The sequence below is a fragment of the Simochromis diagramma genome, unplaced genomic scaffold (genome assembly GCF_900408965.1).
Source record: "Simochromis diagramma unplaced genomic scaffold, fSimDia1.1 OVJJ01000596.1, whole genome shotgun sequence".
NCBI classification, from domain to species: domain Eukaryota; kingdom Metazoa; phylum Chordata; class Actinopteri; order Cichliformes; family Cichlidae; genus Simochromis; species Simochromis diagramma.
This window is the reverse complement of record NW_024387245.1, coordinates 12,584,420-12,611,907: the sequence shown is the minus strand read 5'-3', so window position 1 is coordinate 12,611,907 and position 27,488 is coordinate 12,584,420. Positions and strand designations below refer to the sequence as shown.

General features: G+C 40.8%; 2 protein-coding genes and 1 non-coding gene across 4 annotated transcripts; 1 reads left to right on the top strand and 2 right to left on the bottom strand.

The window, feature by feature from the left end:
• Positions 1-801: 801 nt before the first annotated feature.
• Positions 802-21,654, bottom strand: loxa (lysyl oxidase a). 2 transcript variants are annotated; one of them, XM_039999961.1, is made up of 8 exons: positions 21,107-21,654; positions 7,553-7,928; positions 7,140-7,248; positions 6,548-6,679; positions 4,932-5,088; positions 1,711-1,806; positions 1,491-1,606; positions 802-1,373 (listed from the first exon to the last, which is right to left on the bottom strand). In XM_039999961.1, exons 1-8 carry the CDS (start codon positions 21,164-21,166, stop codon positions 1,367-1,369), a joined length of 1,053 nt encoding a protein of 350 aa, XP_039855895.1. In that variant the 5' UTR covers positions 21,167-21,654; the 3' UTR covers positions 802-1,366. The 2 variants fall into 2 exon arrangements, with proteins under 2 accessions (XP_039855895.1, XP_039855894.1); XM_039999960.1 differs by lacking the exon at positions 21,107-21,654 and having other exon boundaries at positions 7,553-8,439.
• Positions 12,694-12,765, top strand: trnad-guc. Its single transcript has one exon. It is a non-coding gene; the product is annotated as a tRNA-Asp (tRNA).
• Positions 21,655-21,777: 123 nt separating the features above from the next.
• mpx (myeloid-specific peroxidase) lies at positions 21,778-27,130 on the bottom strand. The gene is made up of 16 exons (XM_039999958.1): positions 27,002-27,130; positions 26,794-26,859; positions 26,607-26,694; positions 26,259-26,434; positions 25,951-26,083; positions 25,411-25,540; positions 25,106-25,312; positions 24,653-25,010; positions 24,319-24,479; positions 23,978-24,236; positions 23,718-23,888; positions 23,383-23,620; positions 22,956-23,167; positions 22,799-22,827; positions 22,214-22,336; positions 21,778-21,885 (listed from the first exon to the last, which is right to left on the bottom strand). Exons 2-16 carry the CDS (start codon positions 26,855-26,857, stop codon positions 21,877-21,879), a joined length of 2,358 nt encoding a protein of 785 aa, XP_039855892.1. The 5' UTR covers positions 26,858-26,859; positions 27,002-27,130; the 3' UTR covers positions 21,778-21,876.
• Between the last annotated feature and the right edge of the window lie 358 nt (positions 27,131-27,488).

Below are 27,488 nucleotides of genomic sequence, written 5' to 3'. Positions count from 1 at the left end.
CGTTTGAATGAGTGAATCAGTGCTGTGGTGGGACCTTAAGAGAGCTGAGTATAAAGGAATGCCTGCAAACCTCAATGAACTAGTAATAAATAATACTGAGTGATATTATCAGTGAAACACACAATACTTTTAACCAGTTCAAACATCTATGAAGACGTATTTCATTGTGTGTTATTGAATATGTACTTTTAAACCAGCCTTTAGTTATGGTGTTGACAACAGAGTCACCCAGGAAACGTTACAGCAAGTGCATGAAACTCATGAAAACATATATGCTCGTAGAAATGTATATACCATTGTGTAAAGAGTGACTTCACTGACATCAGGCACTGATACCAGTTATACGTGATGTGTAGCATGTGGAAAGTTTCCCTCGCACTGAAGGAAATTTGCCAACTCAGGAAACAACTTTGATGACATCACGGGGTTTTCAGTAGTGATATTGCAGATTGACATTACAAATTTATTATGCAAAGCCTGTGTTACAAACAGTCAAGAGTGTATTTGATGGGTGCTCACCACTCTAGGAAGGTAATAGAAATCTATCTTTCCAGTAATTTTCAATAAGAGGGACTAAATGTGAGGAAATGAGAGTCTCTGTTTTGCTGCAGTGGTTCTGTGCTGCTTTTCTCTGCTTTATATTAGCGTGACACATTAAAACAATCAGCTTTTTCTTTGCTATTTTCAGAAATTTTATCCAGTTTTAAAAAAAGAATCAGTGGCTTAATCAAAGACAATAACATATACATACATGTTGGAAACAAAGTCACCACGATCACAATAATCAGCCTAAAACTTCGATACAATATTACAGTTTTATTCAAGTAAGTTTCAACAAAAGCTCTTGCGTAAAGACAGTTTCATCTGTTGCATATAAATATATTTTCCTTTAAACAACTGGGTTCAATATAACATTGTGATATACATGATTTATGCTGCGATTTTTCTCTTTTAGGCTCATGTTTTTCTGGATTTTATTTCTTCTAACAAGTGGCAGTAAAAGGCAAGCATACAGTACAATCCAACAGAAATGAGCTATGAAAAATACCCCCCCTCCAAAAAAAAAAAGCAAAAAAACAAAGCTGAGGTTATATGATTTTCATTAAGGAGAAAAAACAAAGATTTCTTTTCCCACACAAGCAAAGAAAAATCCAACTTTATCTGCTGCTATAATAATCAGATGATTCCTACTTGTTCTTTCCTAAACTGGGAGTGATTACATTTTAAAGTGAATGCATGTCTTAAGAAAACAAAAAACCCTGTTTTTTTCTTTTATCTATGTTGCTTTATATGCCTTCATGTGCAGTCCTCTTCTTTGTCATTTACACAGTGTGTCCGCTGAGCCGCTGTGGATGACTGTCGTTCTTTAATATCTAAAAAAGTGAACACGTAAATAGTTTCTGTGTGAAAATCTGAATAAAAACAAATTTACCGATGGAGACAGTGAGAAATATTAGGACTAAAAGTGTCACTTCAGACATCGTACTTACGTTGACATGTGACAACCTGACACGTAGGCATAGTTGCCCGTGTAGCGAACATCACAGCGCACAATATTGTTGCTGTAGTCCGATTCTGGAACCTGGTAGTAAGGATTTACACTGATCTGTGGACAATATGGTTAAAGATCTGTTAGTAAAAGAAGAAATATTGATAAATGAAACTCTTTTAAAGGTGCTTTGGGAGGAAGTCGTGGTATTTCTAACAAACCTTCAGGACATAGTTGCCAGGTTTCACATCTGTGATGTCAATCCACTGGCAGTCGATGTCTGCGTTGTAGGTATCATAACATCCCGGGCTCAGGCCCTGCGCGTTGGACAGCATCCATATAAAACAAAGTATAAGCAAACTTTTACATGCAAAAAAACAAAACAGTATTTGATTTCAACCTGTTTTTCCCCGTCATTATATAAAAAGAATGTTTTTGGTTTAATCCTGGAGGTGATTTTGGATCCAATGTCAACAAGAAGAGAGACCAAAATACAAGTTAAAATTACGAAAAAAAAACCTGATGGAAAATTAGTCAACGTGCTGAAAAACTGACCACAGACGGTCATGCAGGTGAATCATCAGGAGAGACAGGAAATCATTAAATCACCATAAGAACTGGCTCATGCAGAAAGGAAATTCTAAAGCTGTTCTCTCAAACGCAGGAGCCCCGGGAAAACAGCAGAGCTTGTTTATGAAGCCCAACTCTCCTTTTTAGACACTTAAGAAACCAAATCATACGTCAGATTCTTCAGAATCTAAATGAATCAGAGGTACTGAAGTCTGGGAGCTCACATACAGGGAGTGCAGAATTATTAGGCAAGTTGTATTTTTGAGGAATAATTTTATTATTGAACAACAACCATGTTCTCAATGAACCCAAAAAACTCATTAATATCAAAGCTGAATGTTTTTGGAAGTAGTTTTTAGTTTGTTTTTAGTTTTAGCTATTTTAGGGGGATATCTGTGTGTGCAGGTGACTATTACTGTGCATAATTATTAGGCAACTTAACAAAAAACAAATATATACCCATTTCAATTATTTATTTTTACCAGTAACACCAATATAACATCTCCACATTCACAAATATACATTTCTGACATTCAAAAACAAAACAAAAACAAATCAGCGACCAATATAGCCACCTTTCTTTGCAAGGACACTCAAAAGCCTGCCATCCATGGATCCTGTCAGTGTTTTGATCTGTTCACCATCAACATTGCGTGCAGCAGCAACCACAGCCTCCCAGACACTGTTCAGAGAGGTGTACTGTTTTCCCTCCTTGTAAATCTCACATTTGATGATGGACCACAGGTTCTCAATGGGGTTCAGATCAGGTGAACAAGGTGGCCATGTCATTAGTTCTTCTTCTTTTATACCCTTTCTTGCCAGCCACGCTGTGGAGTACTTGGACGCGTGTGATGGAGCATTGTCCTGCATGAAAATCATGTTTTTCTTGAAGGATGCAGACTTCTTCCTGTACCACTGCTTGAAGAAGGTGTCTTCCAGAAACTGGCAGTAGGACTGGGAGTTGAGCTTGACTCCATCCTCAACCCGAAAAGGCCCCACAAGCTCATCTTTGATGATACCAGCCCAAACCAGTACTCCACCTCCACCTTGCTGGCGTCTGAGTCGGACTGGAGCTCTCTGCCCTTTACCAATCCAGCCACGGGCCCATCCATCTGGCCCATCAAGACTCACTCTCATTTCATCAGTCCATAAAACCTTAGAAAAACCAGTCTTGAGATATTTCTTGGCCCAGTCTTGACGTTTCAACTTGTGTGTCTTGTTCAGTGGTGGTCGTCTTTCAGCCTTTCTTACCTTGGCCATGTCTCTGAGTATTGCACAGCTTGTGCTTTTGGGCACTCCAGTGATGTTGCAGCTCTGAAATATGGCCAAACTGGTGGCAAGTGGCATCTTGGCAGCTGCACGCTTGACTTTTCTCAGTTCATGGGCAGTTATTTTGCGCCTTGGTTTTTCCACACGCTTCTTGCGACCCTGTTGACTATTTTGAATGAAACGCTTGATTGTTCGATGATCACGCTTCAGAAGCTTCGCAATTTTGAGACTGCTGCATCCCTCTGCAAGATATCTCACTTTTTTTGACTTTTCTGAGCCTGTCAAGTCCTTCTTTTGACCCATTTTGCCAAAGGAAAGGATGTTGCCTAATAATTATGCACACCTGATATAGGGTGTTGATGTCATTAGACCACACCCCTTCTCATTACAGAGATGCACATCACCTAATATGCTTAATTGGTAGTAGGCTTTCGAGCCTATACAGCTTGGAGTAAGACAACATGCATGAAGAGGATGAAGTGGACAAAATACTCATTTGCCTAATAATTCTGCACTCCCTGTATATGTCTCTTATAAATGCAATCTGCCAAGGACTTACAAAAAAACCTTTTCAAACTGAATTGTGCTGTACTGGGATACTTGAGTATAACAGATCTATTGTTAGTGTGATTTCCTATAAAAATGAAGCTCCCACCAAAAAAGTAATCCATGAAATTCAAGTCAAAAATAAAAACTATGGTTTCTACAGAGATATATAGTAAGTGAGCTTGTAAAGCAGCAGCTAGTTGCAAAATTCAAACTTTTTCCAACTTTGTTCTAACAGGAGCTAACTGGATAAATTTAGTACACTGTGGCAAAAAGAAGCAGCCAAAACAAGTTGTTTACACAGTGAACTTGTTAGGAAACAGCTGTACATCTGGCAGATAAAGCATGAACGTTTGAGCTGTGTTTCTACTAAATGCTAACCAACGCTTTCTGAGCAGCTTAACCTGGATTCATCTTTAAAAGGCGGCAGCCGACGACTTCTCTGTCTACAGAACGATCTCTTTACAGAAGACAGCTAAACAGCTGATATGTGCGTTTGTATCCTGAGTGAACTCAGTGAGGAGTTTACAGACTCAGCCGCTAGTTTCAGATACACACACACAGTTACACACTTCTCTAAAAGATGTTGCCACAGCAGATGGCAGCGCATCAGCGATCTGGCAAATTTTTACATCAGATGCACTTTCTCATGCAACCCCTAAGCGATTTGTGTCTATTAATGGTCTCAAATAGGGGATTTTTTACATGTTAGGCGAACATGTAAACCACTGCACATGAAAGTAGCTTCCCCTCACTCATCACACAGTTTTCAGAAAACTAAGAAGGCAACACCCAATACGCTCAAACTAAGGCTTCAGAATGAGGCTTCTTAAATCGTAATGTTGGTTGTCATGGTAGCTAGTACATATTTTACATGTAGTTTATGAACCTGAAAGACTCTGAAGTGCTTAAATGTGCTGATGGTCACCTTTCTCCTTCCTCTGTGGATGTATCACCACGTATAACACCTTTCACGTATGCGCAATCTTGTCATGTGACCCTTTTCAAAGTAAGGTACAACCTTTACAGTTACATTTACAGCACTTATCTCTGAGACCTGAGTATGTGAGGTGCAGGCATATCGCCTGTAGTATCCATAGTCACAGGAAGTGTCCTCCAAGCAGAAGCTGGCCTTGTGGCCCTCTGCCACTGACCGCTGAGTGGTGGTATCCAGCAGATCGTAGTGGCTGAACTCATCCATGCTGTGGTAGTGCCTGTGGATCAGCAGCACAGTGACAGCAACTGAAGAAACAAGTCATTAAACTCAGTGAACTTCGCATCAGTGTGAAGTTTTCAAAGGTTTTCATTCATGAGCCAATAAACACAGACTAATATGTCAAATACATTTGGATCAAAAGGCTTCAAGTCACAGTGACTAAAACTATATTTTATTCGTCATGTAGACGGTTATAGGAATAAGCATCTGGTTCACCTCCAGTATCAGGAAGAAAGAGTTCGTTCAATGAAACAAAAGCAATCTGGTTTTTAACATCAGCTGACTTTCAAAACACGGAAAAATATCTATAGAGTCTACATAAATGGTTTCCTGGCTCTCTGTCAAAAGTGCTCCATCTTGGGGAGTCGCTCAGAGGACCGCTTGCTTCACAGCATAACTATGGACTGAGGTAGTTTTTCTGGAAACACCAGTCACATTTCTGTAAGTTCAAACATGGGACAAAAATACTAGCAGGTTTTCTTTTGGGCATAATATCCTCGTCATACAGCTTTAATGACTTTGCAGATGTAAATGAATGAAATGTTTAATTAGGCTACTTTAGATTTAGATTGAAAAGACAGGCTCTTTGTGTCTTAATGTTGAGCTTGAAAAAACAGAAGATTTCCTCTTCAAATGCCTAAAGATACAGCTAAAACTTGTGTTGAGACGTTGTTCCAGATATCAAATCTCTGCAAAAATATAAAAACAGCCAAAAGTAACACAGCTGTGGTTCAACAGGGGGTGCCATACCACAACTGCAGACTGCAACAGACAACCAGTAATTCTGGTAGCATCTCCTGAAAAACACTTTTAATGTCCAAACACCGCCCCTGTTCTTTAAATCATAGTCTTGATAAACATCAGCCTGGAAGTAGAAGAAGAAGTGTCGATGGAATGATGGATGGACTGAGACGTGACTTTCCAAAGCTTCTCACTTCACACTCAGGGCAGAATTCCCAGACTGAGTTTAGAGCTGGTTTTTGTTCATTTAAATGTCTTTTTAAAAGTCCCTCCTAAGTTCATGTATTTATATATTAATACACTCAGTATGTTCGATATTTCAGCTGCAGAGATATTTTAGCATGCAGAGTCAAGCTGAGATGTACTGTAAATGCATCCGAACACCCATTTTTTTCTGAGAATTTCATTAATATTTGAATATTTTCTGGATCAAACCACTTTTCATCCCCCCCGCAGTATCTGGAGAAACAATCATCTCAAGCTCTCAAGCTTTTCTATACATGTGTGTCTTTTTCTTTTTTTTGGTTCTTTGGGTTTATGGAAACCTCATATACCTGGAAAAACTGCAGTGCAGACACCTTAACAATTGTCTCATGGAGACAAAAAGGAGCACATAAAGTCAGTTTGGGGTGTCAGTTTAATGCAACGACATGTCACAGAGACTCTTTGTCTGAATGATGATGAGGTGGACAGCACTGGCATGACATTATACTCACTGGTGACAGCTGTGCCACTCCCAGGAGTAACGTGGCCTGTTGGGGAGGAAGTCTGCGGTGCCCTGGTTCTTGACTTTCTGAGGAAACCTCAGCAGCATGCGGCTATCGTAGTCTCGTGCTCTATAGGCGGAACTGTAGACAGGATACAAAGATAAAAAGATTTTAACCCCCCCCAAAAACACTATTATAGGTGGACACAGTGATGTCACTAAGATTTGTTTTCCCTGCTACATACCCTCTTCTGAGTTGAGCCAGTTCATGTGTAAATGGTGGGTGGAAATTTTTTTTTAAAAGGCAAAGTGGTTGTTTGGGTTAGTTTTCAATAATGTGTTTACCATTCAGGCTTTCTCTCCCAGAGGAGGCTATGATTAAACTTTTACAGAAATCCTCCACACCACCCCCTCTGCACCATCAGCGGCAGGATTTGGTTAATTTTACCTCATCTCATGCTCCCACTGGGCAGCTTTCACCCGCAAACACTTTAAAGTGGTTGTTATGGCTGAGAACTCTCTGAATCACACTCAAAAGCGGGTGCGCTTTTTTCTTTCACTTTTTTTTTTCTCCTCGTGGACCAGTCCTGACAGCAGTCTACCTTGACAAACAATTTTCTTCAGCCGCACATCTCAGGTTGTACATCGGGACTCTCTGGACGTAGGCCGAGGCTTGGATGTAGTATGGGTCAGGAACCAGATCAGGGAGACCTACAATACACCACATAATGATGACACATAATCTCCATTATAATGCAATAAAAACAGATCAACAAGTAGGAAATTTTTCACACATAAAAAGCAAAAAATGCTGAAATTTAGAGGCAAAAGAGGCACTAATTGACAAACTGGTTACTTGAATGACTGTTTTTGATATGAAACATGCTTCCATCTTATGTTTTAATGTTAATATTTTGATATAGTAGCTATTCATATAGTTCCCTGCTCCACTCTGTGTTTAACAACTATCTTTCTGCTAATTTAAATGTCTTAAGGGCACTTTTCACATTCTTACCGTACTGATGATACCTTGTGCCATATCCGGGTCTCGCTCTCTCCCTCGGTCTCTCGTAAACGTCATAGTAATTGTAATATGGATTATCGGTGTCAATGGACTTGTAGGGATCGTATGGATCGTCTCCCACCATCATGTCTTCTCTCCTGACATCGACCTGCTCTTGGGTATCATTTACTCCCCGGCTCCTCTGCGTCCCTGTGCGCTCACCGGGACGCGCTTGGTGATGCTGGCGGTGTTCCTGGCCTCTCACGAGCCTCTGGATCGGCAGCGGGAGGCTGCGCTGGCCCTGCGGGTTGGAGGCCGGCCGGGGAGGCTGCTGCTGGGCCACCGGTTGTCTCTGGGTGTCCGCATCCCGGATGATTGTGACAGGTCGCTCCTGCACTTGCTCCTGCGTTGCGCCCCTGCGTCTGGCCGGCTGATACTCAGACCCTTGGCTTAGAATGCTAAATATCTTGCCGTTGTGTGACCACTGTAGCGTCTGCCGGAGGGCCCCTCTTTGGTCATTCCCTTGCTGTGTTCCCGGATTCCTTTGAGACTGAGCAGCCTGCAGGGTGAAAACAAATAAATAGACCCAGAAGTATGCGTAAAGCGGTGTGCCAAACACGCGCAATCCCATTGTGCACACGGTTAAAGGAAACCGACGGTGACAAAGCGACTGTTATAACGAGGTTGTCTTTGACTCAGTTATCCTTCATTTATGTCTGAAGGATACTCCGTGAGCAGTGAGGAAAAGCTAAGTTTCAGTGTATCCGTGTAAACTCATAACGCTCTGCAGCAGATGCGCTCTGTGAGACGACGGCGATGATGATGACGAGGAGGAGGAGTTCAGCATTTAGAGTTGCTGGTTCTGTTGCACAATCTAGTGCTGCTGCTCATATAACAACTGGAAGTGCTATCGTGCCCAGCCAAGAGTGTTTGATAACTGCTCAGTCTGGCAAATTTAACAGCAGTAAAACCTTTTTTCTTCAGCACAAAGAGGAAACACGTACGTCTGTGCATCACACAGACACAGCAGCAGACGAAAGCTTTTTTTGTGAATCCATTTCGTTTTAGTCATGATGAATAATATGTCCCATTTCTTTGAAATGTCTCTATACTGTCTCCATTCCTTTCTTTTTCCAGCCAGATTTATAAAAAGTCATGATAAACTTTTGTCCTGACTGTTTGATGAACTCCCAAACATACACCCTGCAACACCCTGTGCCAAACTTTATTCACTCATCCATTATTTTTCTTTCATAGGAGAATTTCAAACCTAAACATGACTCTTTGATGGCCATGCAACACTTTCTGGGAAACCATCTGCCACATATCCACCCTCCAACCTCAACCCTAGCTGCACTGGAGCTTTGCTGAAAACGTGAAACACACATCACATGCAAATTTTTTTTTGCAAAACTCACAATTAGTCTGTCCCGAGGAACCTCTAGTGATACTTGATATCTGCTTGACTGTGTCTGGCGGCTGACTGCTAAACTCTGTTCTTCTGCTGATAAATCCAAGTCATTTGCTGCAGTCTAGTCAAATCACTGCCCTGGTGGTGACACCAGATGTATAATGCATATGTTGAGAAACTTAATCCACGGTTCTTTCTTTTTCTCTCTCGCAAACTAGGAAGTTTTTTCTAGCATCTACACAATTGACCGCAGGAAGCCTGCTGCTAAACCACAGTAAACGGTCACAAGGATTTTACAGCTTCTCAAATCGCAAAGTTTTATGAGAACAACCGACTTAAAGGGAAAGAATCTGGATTGTATTCGATTATATATGCTTCCAACATGTACGAATGCAATATATCTTTAAAAACACAAAGTTCACAAGCAAGCAAAGTAGTTGCACAACACATCTTGATTCATTTTAGTCAAGTTGTGAGGAAAAAGGGAAAAAAAGAGCATTAAAAAAAGAATTAGACCTCATGTGACACACGGCTGTTTAATGAATACGGGAAAAAATAAAAACAAATTTTCTGTATCACAGATCATTTGGTGTCTTATTGCTAGCAGATGACTCCAAACAATACTGCATTTTATTTTTCTAAACAGTACCTGAAAAAGTTACCTGACAGGAAAATTCTACACCTGTACTTATTTTCTTTGATTTAGTTCTAGTTCTTGATGGGTTTTAAATCTGTGTCTGAAAATTAGGCAAAAAAAAAAAAATGTTGCTGAAACTGAAATCTGTGCCTGGGAGTTACCTTCAGCTGTGGAGTTAAGTGCCGGTCATTAGTGTCACAAAAAATGGTAATAACACTATTTAGAACATTTAACCTTTATTTCAGTTCACACACAGTTTGAAAGTGAGCACCAACACTGGAGCAGCTTATGGTTGTTATTTTGGGGGTTCTGGGTTTCCCTCAAGGTTGTGTCATTGATGATGATGATGATGATGATGATGATGATGATGATGATGGGGGTAATTTAAATTTCTTGTTTTCTCTTTCTTTTTTCATCCCCAAATGACTTGTGTTACTTGTTGGAGGAGTTAAGCACTATGAAAATCTTCAACCTTTACAGGGTGTTTTACATATTCACCATAAAAGTAACAAAAAAAGCCCTTATACACACTTTTCCTCTGCCCAATTTAAGGCTGTGAAATTTCCAATTTTCCAATCACTTTTTGGATGACAACATCAGGTTGTTTTTAAACGTCACAACCCATCTCATTAGGACCTTTTGAGCAGTGACACATTTTCTTCTTCTTCTTTCAGCTGCTCCCTTTAAGAGACCCGGAGAGGGTCATCAGCCTCCATCTCTCCATGTTACTACCATGCTCCTCTGTCACACCAACTCTCTGCATTGTCCTCCCTCACTACATCAATGAATCTTTGCTGTGGTCTCCCTCTTTTCCTTCTTCTTGGCACCTCCATATTCACCGTTAAGGGGCGATCGTGGCTCAAGAGTTGGGAGTTCGCCTTGTAATCGGAAGGTTGCTGGTTTGAGCCCCGGCTCCGACAGTCTCGGTCGTTGTGTCCTTGGGCAAGACACTTCACCGTTTGCCTACTGGTGGTGGTCAGAGGGCCCGGTAGCGCCAGTGTCCGGCAGCCTCGCCTCTGTCACTGCGCTCCAGGGTGGCTGTGGCTACAATGTAGCTTACCATCACCAGTGTGTGAATGGGTGGATGACTGGATGTGTAAAGTGCTTTAGGGTCCTTAGGGACTAGTAAAGCGCTATACAAATACAGGCCATTTACCATTTCCAATATCTCCACTATCCTCTGCACATGTACAGGCCATCTCTCTGACTTTGTCTGCTCGAACCGAGCTGGGCATCTGATCTTGTCCATTCTGAATGGAAATGTTCACACCTTCAGCTCGGCCTCCTGTTTTTATGTCACTGCCACCATCTCCAAACCATACATCACAGCAGGTCTCACTGCCACCTTGTAAACCTTCCCTTTCACTCACCCTTTTCAACACTTGTCTCCACCCTGCCTGCACTCTCTTATTTACCTCTCTTGTACTTTGTCTGTTGCTTTGGATTACCACTGGTATTTGAACTCGCCTGCCTTCACTACATCTACTCCTTGCAGCTTCACTTTTCCATCTGCTTCCCTCTCATTCACACACATGTATTCTGTCTTGTTGTACTGACTTTTATTCCTCTTCTCTCCTGAGAACACCCCAACTTCTCCAGGCTCGTTACCACCTGGTCCCTATTTTCACTAAAGATCACGATATCGTCTGTGAACATCATAGTCCACGGAGCCTCCTGCCTGACCTCAGCTGTTACCCTGTCCATCACACTAACTCAAAAGGAAACTCTAGCAGTTTTCTGTACCAAGGTTTGTAACCAGATTTGGTTATAACACTTTACAAAGTAACACATTACTGTAATTACATTACATTTTTCAATAACTCAGTCAGGGACTGTACTAAATTCAGCAATCACATTATAGCTACAATTATGTCATTACTTGGGTTACAAAGGTTCTTCAGTTGTCTGCATCCCAGGTGGACAGAACGATATAAACATCTAACATATATCTTCCTGTTCACTTGCTACAATTAACTGATGTTAGTGCGTGCGCAGGAGGAGGGCAAATGGTGGCGGTCTTCAAGAGTGGAGACATGCACTTTACTTTTATTTTTATTGCACAAAAGACAAGAGGACGTTAATAAACTGAAAACTGCGTCCAGGAGAGAAACTACTGCATTAAACTGCTAACACAGCGTCAACTCTTTGCAACCATCTGCGCAGACAGCATGTCAGCTAACGCTAAGCTAGCAGAGAACCCAGAGTGATGATGAAGCAGAGTGTGGACCCCAGCCCTGCAGCCAGGCCCTGAACTTAAAAAGGTAACAAAGGCAGTGATGAACAGTTAAGCTTACAGCCGCCGTTTCTACCTTTTCAGGTGAAACACTGTAGTAATAACGGTAAAGCTTATTTGTGCTGGTTTCCATCTTTGCTTGTTTACATACCTAAATTCTAAAAGAAATATTGCATATGTGTCCTCATTAGGATTAGAGGGTTGTGTTGGGTTGTGGGACTGTAGACTACTGTTTGCATTTTTAGTAATATTAACGAGTATTTACAGGACGTTATTTAACTTATCTAGTCGTTATAATGTATTGCACTGCACCAAGGTGTCACTATATCACAAAGCTGCTTTTTAAATCAAATTAACACATTTAAAAAGATGAAAAAATACTATGTAGGTACTCTTTTAAGCATTGCACTCGAATTAATACAAATAAATGCGTATGTGATTTACAACAATAATATTGCGGTTTCGGTGCATCCATGTTGCACACTGTTTGGATTTATTAAAAACATTGATGTCAAGCTACACACTTTTTTACATTTTTATGCTGGTTATAAATCATCTAGCTCACATAAAAAACATTTTAGTAGGACTCGTTCTTCTGGAGAAGTTGCAGCTTTCCAGTTTCTTGATAGCAGTTTGCACATGTGCCTCCGATGGCTTGGTGAATTTAGTCAGCCATAGTTAGCAACGTAATAACCAGAATCATAATACAGTGGTAATGATTCGAACTCAGATTCTTTATGAAAATGAAGACACGTAGAAAGGATTCGAACCGTGGTCACATTCTTTTCACAGCAAAAAGCGCCGCTTGGGAAGGAAACAACTCCTCGTTGACACACATAGCATTGCAATGCAGCTGCTAGCTTAACAGCTAATCCTCGTTAGTATAGTGGTTAGTATCCCCGCCTGTCACGCGGGAGACCGGGGTTCGATTCCCCGACGGGGAGGCTCTTTTTTTTTTTTTCCCTTCTTTTTTTAAACGATATATATGAGAAGTTAACTTAGCACCATCAGTTTTATTTTAAAAACCAAATCAAAACAGGCTTTAGAGAAGATTAAATAAACACAAGTAAATTAAAAAAAAACACAGTAAATGAAGATTAGACGTGTGACTAAATACGAAATAAAGCCAAATTATAACCAAACTATATAACGGTCCATGGCTGATCTAAACTACCATTAACCAGCCCCGTTGCTAGCCATCTTGTTCTTCCCTATATTAAGTTATGAATATTTGACCTAACATTTCAAGAGTGTTAGCCCTTGGATGCACAACCTACCAATACCTACACTCTTCCATGAGTGGGGTCAAAAATGACCCCAAATAGAAACAATACATTTTGCTATCAACTTGGTTGTTATTCTTCAAAATATTTAAAACAAAGAGTTGTAACATTCTCATATTTGAGGTATTCCTCATAAAACATGTTTGTGACATGAGGCCCTTTGCATTTTTATTTATTTTTTCATTAATTTTAAGAAATTGCAGTTTTTGTATCACTTGCATCACTTTTGTATGCTTGCTCTGCATATAGTGCAGAAGCTGGGTCTTCCCTCTGATAGGCACAAGTTGTTCATCCACTGTAACACAATCACTGAGCATGAATTTCTGCCTGCAGTTGACCAGGAACAGGCCCCATATGTAGCGGAAAGCTGCCATGTGGTTTGTTTTCAGTCGGTAGGCTCTGGTCCTCTTGTCATCAAAGTGCAAGAAACTGTGAATATCTTTAAATCTTTGAATTGACATAGTGGCCTTGTACAATGGGTTATGCAGAGGACTCCCAAAAAACACACCAACTGGTACATCCCAGTTCTTCTCACTTCCTGCAAGAATGGTCAATCAAATGAAGGCCAGGAGCTTATGTTTGATTACATTTTTCCACTCTTTTCCCCTGTCTGTGGCGACTCTTCACGCCTCCATGTTTGTGCATGTGAGCACCTCTTCTATTATATTATCAGACATGAACATCTTCCATGCATCTATTGGGGAGACAGTACTAAACTCAGGTGCAAGCCCTGGCCGACTAATTCAGAATATTGTGGCTAGAGTAGTAAGAAGGGCTCATTCTGTTAGACTCAATATCCATTTCCTCTTCAGAGGACTCATCAGAGGACTCCTCTGTATCTGACTGGCCTTGTTCAGTGGGGGGAGGGGACAATAGTCTGGGTCCTCTATATCTGAGATGTCAGATTCTGAGTCAATGCCTCCGATGGGCTCTTCATCCCATCCGTCCTGGATCATTTGTAGGTCCACAGGGATCCTAGCTGGCCTCATAGCAGCCATGTTAAATATTTAAAAAAAGAAAGAACAATGTTTGAAATGCACAGAAAACTATAAACAGGGCTACACATAAATGGTCTGCAGGTGCGCATTTGCTGTCAAAATAAAAGACACATACCAGATAAGAATTTGGAACGCTCGTTTGCGTACATTAGATGTTCTGGAGGAGGACAGACATTTGTTCAGAACTCTTAAATATGTCGAATAAGCAAGCTCCGTAAGCAATTACTTAGGTGTTCCTCCACCGCAAAAGAAGCGCGTATTCTCTGAATTTCCAGGAATACTTTTATTTTGACAGCGAATGCACACCTGCGGACCACTTATGTGCAGCCCTGACTATAAATTATGTATGTTACTGTGTAAAAATTAATTCTTGATCCATCAGAAGTGTAAGTGGGTCAGTCAGAGTTACTAAGAATGAAAGTTTCATAGAAGATTCCATAGGAACTGCTTGGGGTCATTTTTGACCCCACTTGTGGAAGAGTGGGGTAGTGATACAAAAACAGCATTTTTTTAAAATTACTGAAAAAATAAATAAAAATGCAAATGGCCTCATGTTACAAACATATTTTATGAGGAATACCTGGAATATGAATATATTACAACTTTGCATTTTAAAGATTTTGAAGAAAAACAACCCGTGGGGTCATTTTTGACAAAAACAAATTTGACAAAAATTTCTGAATTAAATGTCAAATAAAATAAGTAAAGAGAAAAATGGATGCTAAAAATACTTTATAGGCTAAAAATGGGCTCGATTTAATGGTAGAGTAAATTGATTGAATCATACTGTAAATTACAGTTAAGCCAGCTGTATTGTTCTTGGATAATGACAGACACACATCATCTCGCTGTTGGAGGGAGGTTTAAGCTTGTGCAAACTGTGAGTCAGAGCCAGTTACAAGAGCTTGAAAAAGTATATTGACCTTGTAGTGAATCTGTTGATCTAAAGGTACACGTGGATACAGAAGAAGGTCCCAAAGTCTAATTTATCCAGTTGATACATGGAACCTGGCTTCACAATAATCAGGATAAAAAACGATGGCCTTAAATGATAGAAAAGCAAACTCTTATGAAAAAGCTGCAACAGCAATATAATCCACTGCTGTTGCTCAACTGTTTTCTGTCTTCAGTTTGTCTTCTAGATGCCGTCTAACCATTTGAATTTGAACTATTTGGGATCTTTTCCAGAATAAATCTGTTATTAAAGCCCGCCTTTTAGCCAAGACATGATTGTGCTGTTGCTTTTAGGATGACTAACATACATTCTGCATAACAACAGTTATTCCAAAGAGTGAAAACTTTGTACACGTGTTCCCGGGTTGCCTCCTCCTCCCTTCCTTGGAACACCGGAGAGACAGCCAGAACCAGCTGTACTAGGTCACTGATGTATTTCGTTCATATTTCATTGAAATTTCTTCTCTCTCCCTCCTTCGAGGGCAGCGCAGCGTTCGCTCACACAGCTTGGAGACACATCTGCAAGGAATTAACCCAGTTCTTTTGTCCACGTCGCTGGAATTCACCCCGGTTCCTGACTTTTTGGGCACTCATTTGAGCTAAAAGAATTTGACAAAAAATCCACGTCTGGGATGCAGAATATGGAGGAGGGGACAGACTCCTGCATAATAACACCACTGTGTAAAACACAAAAAAGACACTTTCATAATGCTAAATTTATCAAAAATCAGCACCAGTTTTCAGTGCCATCATTGACTCAACATCTGTACTTATGTCTGATTCTTTTTTATAAGAAGCTACTAGTATGATGTAATCCCCACAGAGGTACTTTGGGACTTAAATAAGTCCTTAAAACATGTTTAAAATCCAGGTTCAGCTTTATAATGAATATAACTTTCTTAAATGTCTCCTGGATTCAGTTTCATGACATCCTGATGATCTCATCGCAGTGAAAGAGGACCACACACACACACACACACACACACACACACACACACACACACACACACACACACACACACACACACACACACACACACACACACACACACATTAAATTAAAGCCTACTTCCTCTCTTCTGCTTCCAGGATTCCAACCTTCAGTCCCACAACAGTTTGCTTCTCCTGATCACAGATTTGTACACTCTCAGATTTACACTCAGGCTTCCCCTCCTCCCTCATCGAATAAAGCTCAGCTCAGACCTCTATGACAGAAACAGACAATTCAAATATTTTCTCCTCTCTCATAAATGGTGGGTTTCCATTACTGTTGGAGCACCCAAGCTGGGGCTTGCACTACACACACACAAACACACACAGTCTGGTGGACTACGTGGCAATCTGCACATACACTTTTGTAACCGGGAGGAGGAGGAGGAGGAGTGCTTTATCAAGACAGAACCAAGCAAACTTTACATTATGCAGTGACTCGTGCTGATTTATATTTCTCACTCCCAGTATCTGCTTTTATTTTATTTCTGAAGGGATCTGTTTGTTCAATCACACAACAAGAAACAGCTGTTTTCTATAATCCTGCAAGTTATCGTTTGGCGAATACACTGAAACTGCACTTTTATCAACATCCCTGATCTGACTTTAACTGGGACTTGGGCAAAGGTGGAGACTTTGCTATTGAAATAATGTGATTTAGCTATTTTTTTGTAAATTTTGCTTTGCCTTTTTTTTGTCAACTAACACCCAAAGAAAACAACTCTCTCATTAGCTGCTAATAGTTCACTATTTCCGGAAGGTAATTGCTAACCACACTGTTTGGTACTGAGCAGATGGGATATGGTTGGTTTTTAGACCCTTTAACTGAAAACTATGGGAGCAGTGAAAGTGAACCAGAACAGTAAAGTTGGGTTGTGAGGAGGATGCCAAGGCATCAGATGAAAAGCAGTAAAGTAAAGCTGGGTGCAGCCACAGTGGGGGTGAGATAACTGTCTGTGGAGAAAGCTTCCACTTTGTAATCATAGTCTAGTAAACCACTATTCATCCACCTTCGTACTGTTTACATGTCATTTATCAAGAAAGAGAAGGCTAAGTTCATTTAATGGACGTCTTTGCTTAATTTGGCTGAAGTTTGAGGGTTTCCTGAGCAATAAAGTATCAGAAAATCAGGAATAAATGCACTGCTGAACTTTGAACATGGTGCCACAAGTCAGAAAGTTGTGAGTGTAAATCTTGGTCCCTCGTCCCTGTACAGGTTTGCATGTTTCTTCCCACGTTCACCCCTCTTTCCTCTGTATACTCCATTTTCCTCCCGCAGTGAGAACACATGCCGCCCAGGTGGGCTGGAAAACATGCAGTAAGCTAAACACAGGTGTAAGTCTTACCAAGTAAGTGTTAGCCCGTCTGTCATTTCCATCACATCCAGCTCATGATGACAGGTTAGACTTCTGTGATACCTTTACAATGACAAAACCAAATCAATAAATCAGCAAATAAACAAACACGTTATTTTTCTCATTCATACTTAAGTTTAAGCTTTTCACCTGGCAACATAAGCAACCAGCAGGAGATCACTTGCTATGCCGCGGATTTGCTTTGACTTTCATAAAGGGGTTTGGTTTGCACAAACTAGTGCAAACCACCTAAAAGAGTGGTTTTTGAGAATTAAGTTAAAAACCCAAACAGAATCTGTACAATTCTAGTGAGTTTGAAGGTCAGTATTTGGTGTGACCACCTCTATTCTTCAGCACAGTCTGAACTCTCTTAGGTAGCTTTCTTAAAATTTCTTAAAGTAGTCTTTCAGGAATAGTTCGCCAGGCTTCTTAAAGGAAAATCAAAGTTCTTCTTTGTATGTTGGCTGCCTTTCGTTCTGTTCTCTGTCAAATATGATCCCACTCTGCTACAATATTGTTGAGGTCTGGACTCTGGGGAGGCCAGTCCATGACTCATAGCATAGTTCCACTGTGTGTGTTTCTATCCAGGCATGCTTTTATTGCATCCATAGTGTGTTTGGGATTCTTGTCAGGCTGAAAATGAAGCTGTTAACAATCAGATGCCCAAACACCCCTTGCTGAAATGTTGCTCCAAACCATTACAGAGCCTCCACTCACACTCACTGTTGTACCTCTCTCCCAACTGCCTCCATACATACTGACAACAATATTGGAAAGAAATTGTAAGTTTGGATTCATCCCTCTATAAGACTGTTTCCACTGACTTTCAGTCCAGTTCTTGTGTAATGTGGGATACCTCAGCCTTTTCTCCCCTCCTTAACCATGGCTTCTTGACAGACATCTTTCCACCGAGACCTTTTGTGATGAAGCATAAGTGAACAGTAGATGGATCAATTGACGAGCCAGATACATTTCTCAGGTCCTGTGTCAGATTTTTCTGTGGATTTCTTATGGACATTAGTTTTAGATACTATTCACCTGTTGTAGACAATGTTTTTAGGACTGCTACTTCTTTTTTTGTCCTCCACTTGTCTGCTTTCCTTAAATTTTTAAGGACACACTCTACACCGGCGGTCCCCAACCCCCGGGCCTCGGACCAGTACCGGTCCGTGAGTCGTTTGGTACCGGGCCACGAGAGTTGAGGCTCAGGTGTGAAATGTGTGGTTTTCAGGGTTTTTATCGGTTTTCAGCGTTATTTTGTTATTGTTTTTATTGTTAACTCGGTTTTCCTGGGTCTTTTCACGTGTGTTATGAATAAATCTTCTTTTTTTCGGTACCGGTACTAGTTTTATTTTGTTGTATTTATCCGTGACACCTTAAAGGCCGGTCCGTGAAAATATTGTCGGACATAAACCGGTCCATGGCGCAAAAAAGGTTGGAGACCGCTGCTCTACACCATATCGAGATATGTCAAGTTTTCAGCTAATTGCTCTTTGGGAATCAAAACTGTGTTATTAGATTCAGCTATAGAAATGGGAACAAATGATCTGTGTCTAAAGAAAATTTTCTAAAGATACAAATTAAAATTAGTTCTTTGCTATGTGTAGACAAAATATTGATTTATCCCTCGAGTTAGTGGCCTTTTTATGTTTAAACGATTCATAGGTCAGTATTAATTGACATAACAAACAAAAAGCATATTCCTCTGAAAAAGACCAAGTATGTGGACTGGACTGAAAATGAGTAAAAAAGCAGTAAAAAAGAAGCAAAACAATAAAAAAAACTTTGGAAGAACTTCAAAAAGTCTGAACAACTATTGCTCAAGACCACTTTCCAATACAATCTGGCTCCTATGAAACAACAACAAAAATAAATGAGAGGTGTCTTATCAATTTGGCCATTTCTATAAATCGGCAGGTACAGATACATATAGATTCGTGCTTTGAAAGTCTGAATGTCACTTAAGGTGATGATTTTGTTTAGAAAGAAGGATGGCTCCACCTACAGGTCACAAACAGTAAAAGCACAATCACATCAATTAGATTGCTGAAATTAAACTTGACTACACTTTTTTTATTACAATCTGCAGAGGTGAGAAGTAACGAAGTACAAATATTTTGTGACCGTACTTAAGTAGAAAACCTGGGTATTTATTTTTCTGACAACTTTTTACTTTTACTCTCTGCATTTTTAAACAACTCTGTACTTTCTGCTCCTTACATTTTCAAAACAGGCTCATTACTTTAACACATTTGAGGGGAGGGGAGTTGTTATTCCTCGCCATTGCTGGCCTTCAAGCATCATAACGATTTGAGCCTAAACAGTAACACAGGAAAGGCAGTCCTGTTCGTTTATTCCTCACCAGGGGATGTTGCATAAAAATAATAAAAGAGGCAAAACTGTCTGCCATAGTCAGACGTTAAAGTGGGCTGTTTTTTGTTTGTTTTTTTAGCACACTTTTAGCACAGTGTGTTGCTAGCTAAAGCAGTGTTTCCCAACCACTGTGCCACGGCACATAGGTGTGCTGTGAGAAGTGGAAGACTGCTTTCACCTCGGTGGCTGTAGCTCAGGAGATAGAGCTGATCAGCTATTGATCGGAAGGTTGGAGGTTCGATCCCTGGCTCCTCCAGTCTGCATGCCAAGTATGCTTGGGCAAGATCCTAACATCAAGTTGCTCTCTGATGCATCCATTGAAGTATGAACGTGTGTAAATGTGGTTAGACAGCACTCAGAGTCAGGGATTGGGTGAATGTGGCATGTTGTATACAGCGCTTTGAGTAATCTGGAGAGTAGAAAAGCGCTATATAAGAATCAGTCCGTTTACCTGATTAGTACTCTAAATCAGGAGTCCCCACGAGGGCCGTGTCCCTGCAGGTTTTAGATCTCACCCTGGGTCAACACACCTGAATCACATGATTAGTTCATTACCAAGCCTCTGGAGAACTTCAAGACGGTTATTTATCCATTTAAATCAGCTGTGATGGCTCAAGGACACATCTAAAACCTGCAAGGACACCGGCTCTCGTGGACTGGGATTGGGGACCCCCGCTCTAAATGACCGGCCTGAGTAACGGACAGAACAATTGCATCTCTTCCACTAGAGGGCAGTGCAACTACCTGCTCTAATTAAATGGGTTGCCAACCGCCAGTAAAACAAGAAAACGAAGAAGAAATTACATAATATTCATGCTGTGAGACAACGCAGCAATAGATAAATATTTGAAAAAAAAAGTAGTCAATCTGACATGGGTCCTGAGCATGAGTAATGGTCAGTAGTGGTCAGAAAACAATAAAGGTATACTGGGGACAAACCGAGCCAACTCCGCTATGCCAGGTGGAGGGAAAAAATTATCAATATGCTTTTTGTGACATTTTTGTTTAGTGGTGTGATTTTTCTAATGTGAAATATATGCCGAATTGCTGAATTAAGTTGTGTATATCCACAAAGAACCAGCTCCAGTAGGCAGGTATCCTGGCTTGACTTTATTTATTTGGCTCCGGTTTAATAGTTTGCGTTAAGATTTTCTGTTACTGTAATACTTCATCTTTACTTGTGAGCAGTAAACATGCTGAGTTGATTTAAAACATTGAGGAAAAAACATCGTGTGAAACCCGGAGGAATAATAATTAAGTAAACTGTCTCGAGAATTTATACTTCACACAATAAATAATTAAGCTGTTGCTGGAGCCAACAGTTGGAGAAACAAAGAGCACACTGTTTATTGCAGCTCTTTTTTTTTTTTTATTGAATGCAAAATGCAACATAAGGTAGACAAGTCCATGAAAAGCAGATAAAGCAAAATATATAACATTTTCAAGGTATGCTTACATCTCATCTGTGCATAAAATCTTCGTAATAGCACTAGTAAATCCCATCATCAAATCTGATAAAATATTAATTTTGGTACGATAAACTGCATACTGTAACAGAGTTGAACATATCTGCTGAAATCACATTTCACACTCTTACAGCTGATTGCTAAAATTCAAATAATATGTTAATCTCTCACAATAATATAAAATGTAGTTGTACAATGTGCCCTAACCTAGCCATACAGAAAAAAAGCAGTATGTCCTCCACAATAATGCTCAATATTTATGACCTGATTAACGTAAAGCAAAGTGCAGAGTAATGATAACAAATCCAAAGACAGACAGACAGTGTGAAGTTCAGTGTGTCAGACAGTGAAGAGCAGACTTTTTAGTTAAGTGCCATGTCTCTCAATGACCAACGCTGAACACCCTGATAGACCTTCAAAATGTACAGCAGCAGCTTGGCCTACACTTTCTGCACTGATGAAGCTAAACCCATAGACACCAGGGATAATGCATGTAGAAAGGGCTGTCTATGCACTCCAGTGGGTTTGTTTGTTGTACATGAGCTAATGGGAACAAATGATTCTCTCTGGATATAGATGTACTCATTCAGGCAAGAATGATGGAGGTCAAGGTGGGTCTCTGGGGCCATTGTAGCTCTACTGGAACTAAAGAAAAACAAAAATGTAAATCACTTCAGAATATTGTAAACACATTAAATATTGCAGACTTTTAATTTTTCACAATTCCACCTCTCACATTATTTGGGAGACATTTTCACCCTCAAGGTCAAAACTAAGCACTTAGGTTAGAAATGGGAACAAATTTCTAACTTCATGTCTGCTAAAATAAACAGCTGTTTTGTCTTGGGTCTGTAGGATATTAGATTTTATATTATTTCAATATTTTGAGCTATTTAGAAAACATTTAGTATTGTTAATTGGATGGAAAATGATGATCTGACAGCAGCACAGTAAGATAAAGGGAGATATATACCTCATTGCCTTGCACGTCGTCTGTGACCCCATTGAGTCGCAGGTCGTCTGTGACCTCATTGGCCTCCAGGTCTTCGATGACCTCATTGCCCTGCAGGTCCTGACTTTGCACCCCGTTCAGAACCTATATAAAAAGAAATTTCCAAATTTTAATTAAAAAATTCACAAATTAGTAAACAATAAATGGTTTTTAAGTTTTTGTGTACCAGCTTTAGCAAGATGTGAAGCAAATAGATACTTTCATTACACTTTCTACTCAATTTGAGCACTAAAAATGCTTTCTCAAGCCTCATTCATTCAATCATACAAGGGCTTTTTTCTTTACCTAAGGACCTTTAACCTCACTGACACAGTATGGACACTGCATGGACGGATCGGGGTGTGAGTGTGTGGAGATAAAGCCAAAAGTGTGCTTAGGTGCACACTCAGTGTGAATGTGGACTTCAGTATCTTGCCTAAGCACACTTTGACATGCAGTTCAGTGGAAGAAGGGATTAAATGACCTTCCCATCTGAGCCACAAGATATGTAAATAGGTGTTGTGCTTTTATATTGTGACTAGCAATTAGTTAGTGATGAATACTCACGGCTGCTTCATTGAGTGGAAAACAGTTGCCTGAAAGATCAAACACCACATTTGTTATTTAAAATTTGACAGAAGATGTAAAATAGTTGCATTAAACTACCGTGGGTGAAAAATCAGTGTGATTTTGGTGCTGAGTGTTTGTTCTAGTGCTGTCTCACCTAAGCCGCAGCGTCTCTCCCGCCAAGCGTCCAGATTCAGATGAGGCACCGCTGTGCATGCCGTGAGCCGGTTGCGTGCTGACGTGACACTGAAGACATCACGGGTGACAGATTGAATCCCAGTGTTTTGACAGATAATAGAGGACAGTGTCACACGAGACAGAGCTGTTCTCTGCTGTGGGGTGAAGACACCTGGGTTCTCGTACCACAGCCTGAGAATTTTTCACCAAGTGGAGGAAGGAAGAGATTAGTGTCAACAGAATCTATATCTTAAATAATATACTGATGTCAATAAAATAATATAAATAAACATGCATTAGCAAAGTTTCAGATTTTCTGTTTTCAGACATGATGTATAAATTATAAACGCCATAACTCTAAACTCCACATCCAACACTGTTTTGCAAGCATCCATACCCATACAGACCTGTCACCCTGGCGAATCCTTTGAAACTGGGTTGCGATGAGGCAAGCAAACAGAGGCCCGACACGACCACCCTCGGCAAATGGCTCTGCAACGCCTCCGAGCCAAACATCAATGTTGTCGGGGGTTCCATAGAGCTCCAGCAGCTTGCGGGCCAGGTTGTTGTTGTTCAGCACCCTACCCAGCTCTTCTTGATTCTTGGGCTGAGACAGACCACAGAACCCCCGCCAGGCGTTGTAGCCTTAAGGAGAAAAATACATAAAGTTAGCACAGATGAGAACAATTCTGAGATGATGAAATGCTAGAAAGAAAAACCTAAAAGTGAATAAGGGTTGTACCAGGGATGCCGTGGTCACGTGCCCGCTGCATGTTGAGAGAACCGAGGTCCAAGGATATATGCTGTACAAACTGGAACAGCTTGTCTCTCAGAGCGGTCACCATCATGTGATCCTGGGTGTTTAGTTTAGCGGGACTGCCAAACAAACCACGCAGCAGAGGGTCAATTCCACCTGGAAATAAAAGAGAAAAAGATTAGGCTGACAGTTTAAGACAGAGGATAAAAAGAAAATTCAACACAAGTTTTCTTCATGCAACTCACCCTCGAAAGCGATTCTCCAGGGTGTGAAGAAGGCTTTAAACAAGGGTACACTAGGGAACTGAGGGTGATCCCGGAAGTTTGTATCCAGGCGGAACATAATTGGCTGAACAGCTAAGTGGGCGAAGCGGTAAGCTGCGGTTGCAAAGACGTTGGAGATGCTGGGGTCAACGGCGGGATTATAGCCGGGGTAGCGGCCAAGCTGTCTGCGCATTGCATTGGTGCCAACGATGTGTGGCAGATAGTCTCTGAACACAAACAACTGAGAGAGACGGAGAGCTTTAATTTGAGTAAATATGAGCAAATGTTGGCGAATATAAAAGCTGATTCTGAAGTTTAGCTACCTGTGTGTAAGCACCCATGATCTTGCGGGCCTCTTGGTAGAGCGTCTCGCTGTCCCAGTGGGGGTTTATCCTCTTCAGTGCACGAGCAAGGCGGTTATGCTCACGCAAAAACAACGTGTGAAGGGAGGTCAGACCGATGTTTTCATCCACACGGGCATCACCTTATGAACAGAAAGAAAACAAACATCAATACTGTTCATCTCCTGCTTAGACTGTACATTTAGAGCAGTTTAATGGATTAGTAATAACTGAGCAGCCACTTCTGGCATTAAAAAATAAAACCAAAGTGCCACTAAGTGCAGTTCCTTTAATGATTGCTTGAGAAATTACTAACCTGCAATGAAACAAGGAATCTCCCTGGCGTTTGTATCGTTGGTGACTCTTTTGCGAGTAGCGCACATTTGCACCTGGAGACTGTGGAAGGGCAGCAGCTCACGCCCGTTGTCTCTGAACTCTGTGTTTACTCGCAACAGGCCGCCATCGTCAGTGAGATTGCGAAGAGTTAGAGCGAGCTTATCTTCAGAGCCATACACCTGGCTGAGATCGAGGAAGGCTGTCAGCGCGTTGACCTGCTCTCTCCTGTTCGTCTCACCACCAAAATTTAAGGCACTGTATCCTGTGCCGCAAGCCGGGGCGGATCTGAACGCAGGGATGCACTGAGAGAAGGATAAGCGAGAGTCGCCGGGAGGAAGCTGTTCATAGACAAGAAAACATGGGTGAAAAAACTGCTGGTCATGGATACCGAAAACAACATGCTACTGTTTGGTTTCGTGCGTCAGACACTAACCGGGATGGGAATACATGGCTCGGTGTGCTCACAGCTCTCGTCACAGTTCACCCCGTTGCTAAAGGAACGGATGCTGGGTGAGAAGGGTGTGAAGGTAAGGTCATGGTCGTTCCACTGGCCAAACAAGGTCACCATGTGAGAGTACACGGAATCATTGCTTATGCCTGCGTCTCCTGTGCTTAGGATGTTGTTGGACACCTGTCGCACCTGAGAGTAAAGAAAATAAGAATGCACAATTCTGGTATAAAAACTAGTAAATACATCCATTAAATTTAAAATTAAAGTCTGATATGTGTGCGTCCTACCAGTGGGAGCAAGAAGTTGTTGAATTTCCGGGTCCTGTTCCATCCTTTGGGTTCGGAGATGCCGTCGTCATACTCAGCAGGCAGCCAACGGGTGAAGGGGGTGTTGGAAGCACCGAGGCGTGGGTTCTTTCTAAAAGTAAACAAGAAACACCCATGTTTGGAAACACCACTTGAGAAACTCCAAGGGAAGTGTACACATCTTTTGCTATAGAAGGTCTCAAATTTTTAGGTGTATTGCGTAAGGATTTCCTTTGAATTTAGACTCTAGTTGGTCTCAAAACCAACTAATTCCACACAAGATCTTTTCATTTTTTCTAGGAATTATGACATAAATTACCCACCCACCCCCTATCCCCAGCAACACATTATTATCCATGAAATCAAAAAAATTAAAATAGGCTACATGATGAATAATGCAGTATTTTTCTCGTCGAAAATGAGAATGGTTTTATATTTTATGTTTGAAATGCACAATGGTGTGCGTTGTTGCATATGCATAAAAGAAGTGCTACAGAGGTTAAAGTAGAAAGTTGCTCTTACAGGTTGTTGCACACGCTGGTGATTGTGCGGTACTTGATGAGGTTCGGTGTTGTGACGCACTGCGGAGCTTTGACTCGAGCGGCACATCCAGTTATTTCAGCAAGTTTTTGCAGATCTTCGGGTTTGAGCAAATCTGGAAAATGTGACAGAAACAGTTAAGTGAGTGCAACTTTGTCACCTTCACAAGTCTAATAGTTAATTATATTAAGAGAGAATTGAGTCTTGCATCATGAAACACTAAAGATTCTCAACTCCAGCCAGTAAAAGTTGCCGCAAAGATTGTGTGTGTTGCCTGTTGCATGTCTAACCTGTTGCATTGAGTGAGCGCTTGTGCACATGATGCACTTTCTCCTGCACAAGACGGATGGTTTGCGCCATGTAGTCTGCAGATCTCACCGCAGAGCGTGTGTCACCTCGGGGTTGCTTCAGGAGACGAAGAGCATCGTGAGGACTCACCACATCCCTGCGGACTCGTCTCAGACTCCTGTAGGGAAAAAAGTCACACAGTTGGAGTAAAAGGTGCATTTCTTCTTCTTCTTTTTTTCCCCCGAACTGATAAATTATGGCATTACTACTGGCTTAAAAACCAGTTGAAAAGCATTTTACTGCGTAGGTATGTGGGTTACTTTAAAAGAAAGCCTATGAGATTAACTCACTCTTCTCTGGAGTACTTGTATGCATCATCCACAATTTTCCTTGCTTCTTCAAAAGATCGCTGAAGAAAAGGACTGCCAAGATATTCATCTGCAGACAAAGAAAATTAACAATTTTATGACATGACTGGGGGAAAAAATATCAGGTGAGGATGAATATTAGTGACAAAACAGCAGCGTGAAGACTTACTTGCTGGTTTAAGCTCAGCGGGCACCAGGCAGATGCCCAGCATAAGCAGGACAGAAAAATGCATTTCTGAAACAAACATTTAATCAGAATCCAGTTAAAAACACAATAACAAACAAACAAAGTAACAAAAAACTTTTTGTTTTTATTATTATTTTTTAAATTTGGTGTCACATAAAAATATCTAAGGAAAAAAAAAACATTTTGTTACCTGTGAAGGTTTCAGATGCTGTCTCAGGGCTTCAGATGCTCTTTGAAAGCTGGTGGTAGTGATGCTGTCTCTCACATTTTCACCCTTTTTATACTCTGTGGGAGGCCAGAGGCCTCGCCCCCATAGATAGAGCAGGTACAGATACTGTCAGTAAAGAGCTCTTCCTTGTTCCTTCTATATGTGTTGAAGGAAATGCTTTGTTTTTATCTCATCAGTTACTGCTTCTGGTCAACTGATAGGACTGACAATACTTTTTGGGAAACAATATAAATATTTTGGCATGCGTACCACTTCGGGTGGTTGTCATCATGGCAACAGCAGAGAAAAAAAAAATTAATATTTGTAATTTCATTTAGGGATTTAAATAAAATTATTTATCTTCTTTTTCAGTTTTATTTAAATGCTTTCTGTCATCAAACATAATGATGTTTTTTATTCACATTAATCTCCTGAGCTGACTTTGCAGTCTTATCTGAGCACGTTGCAT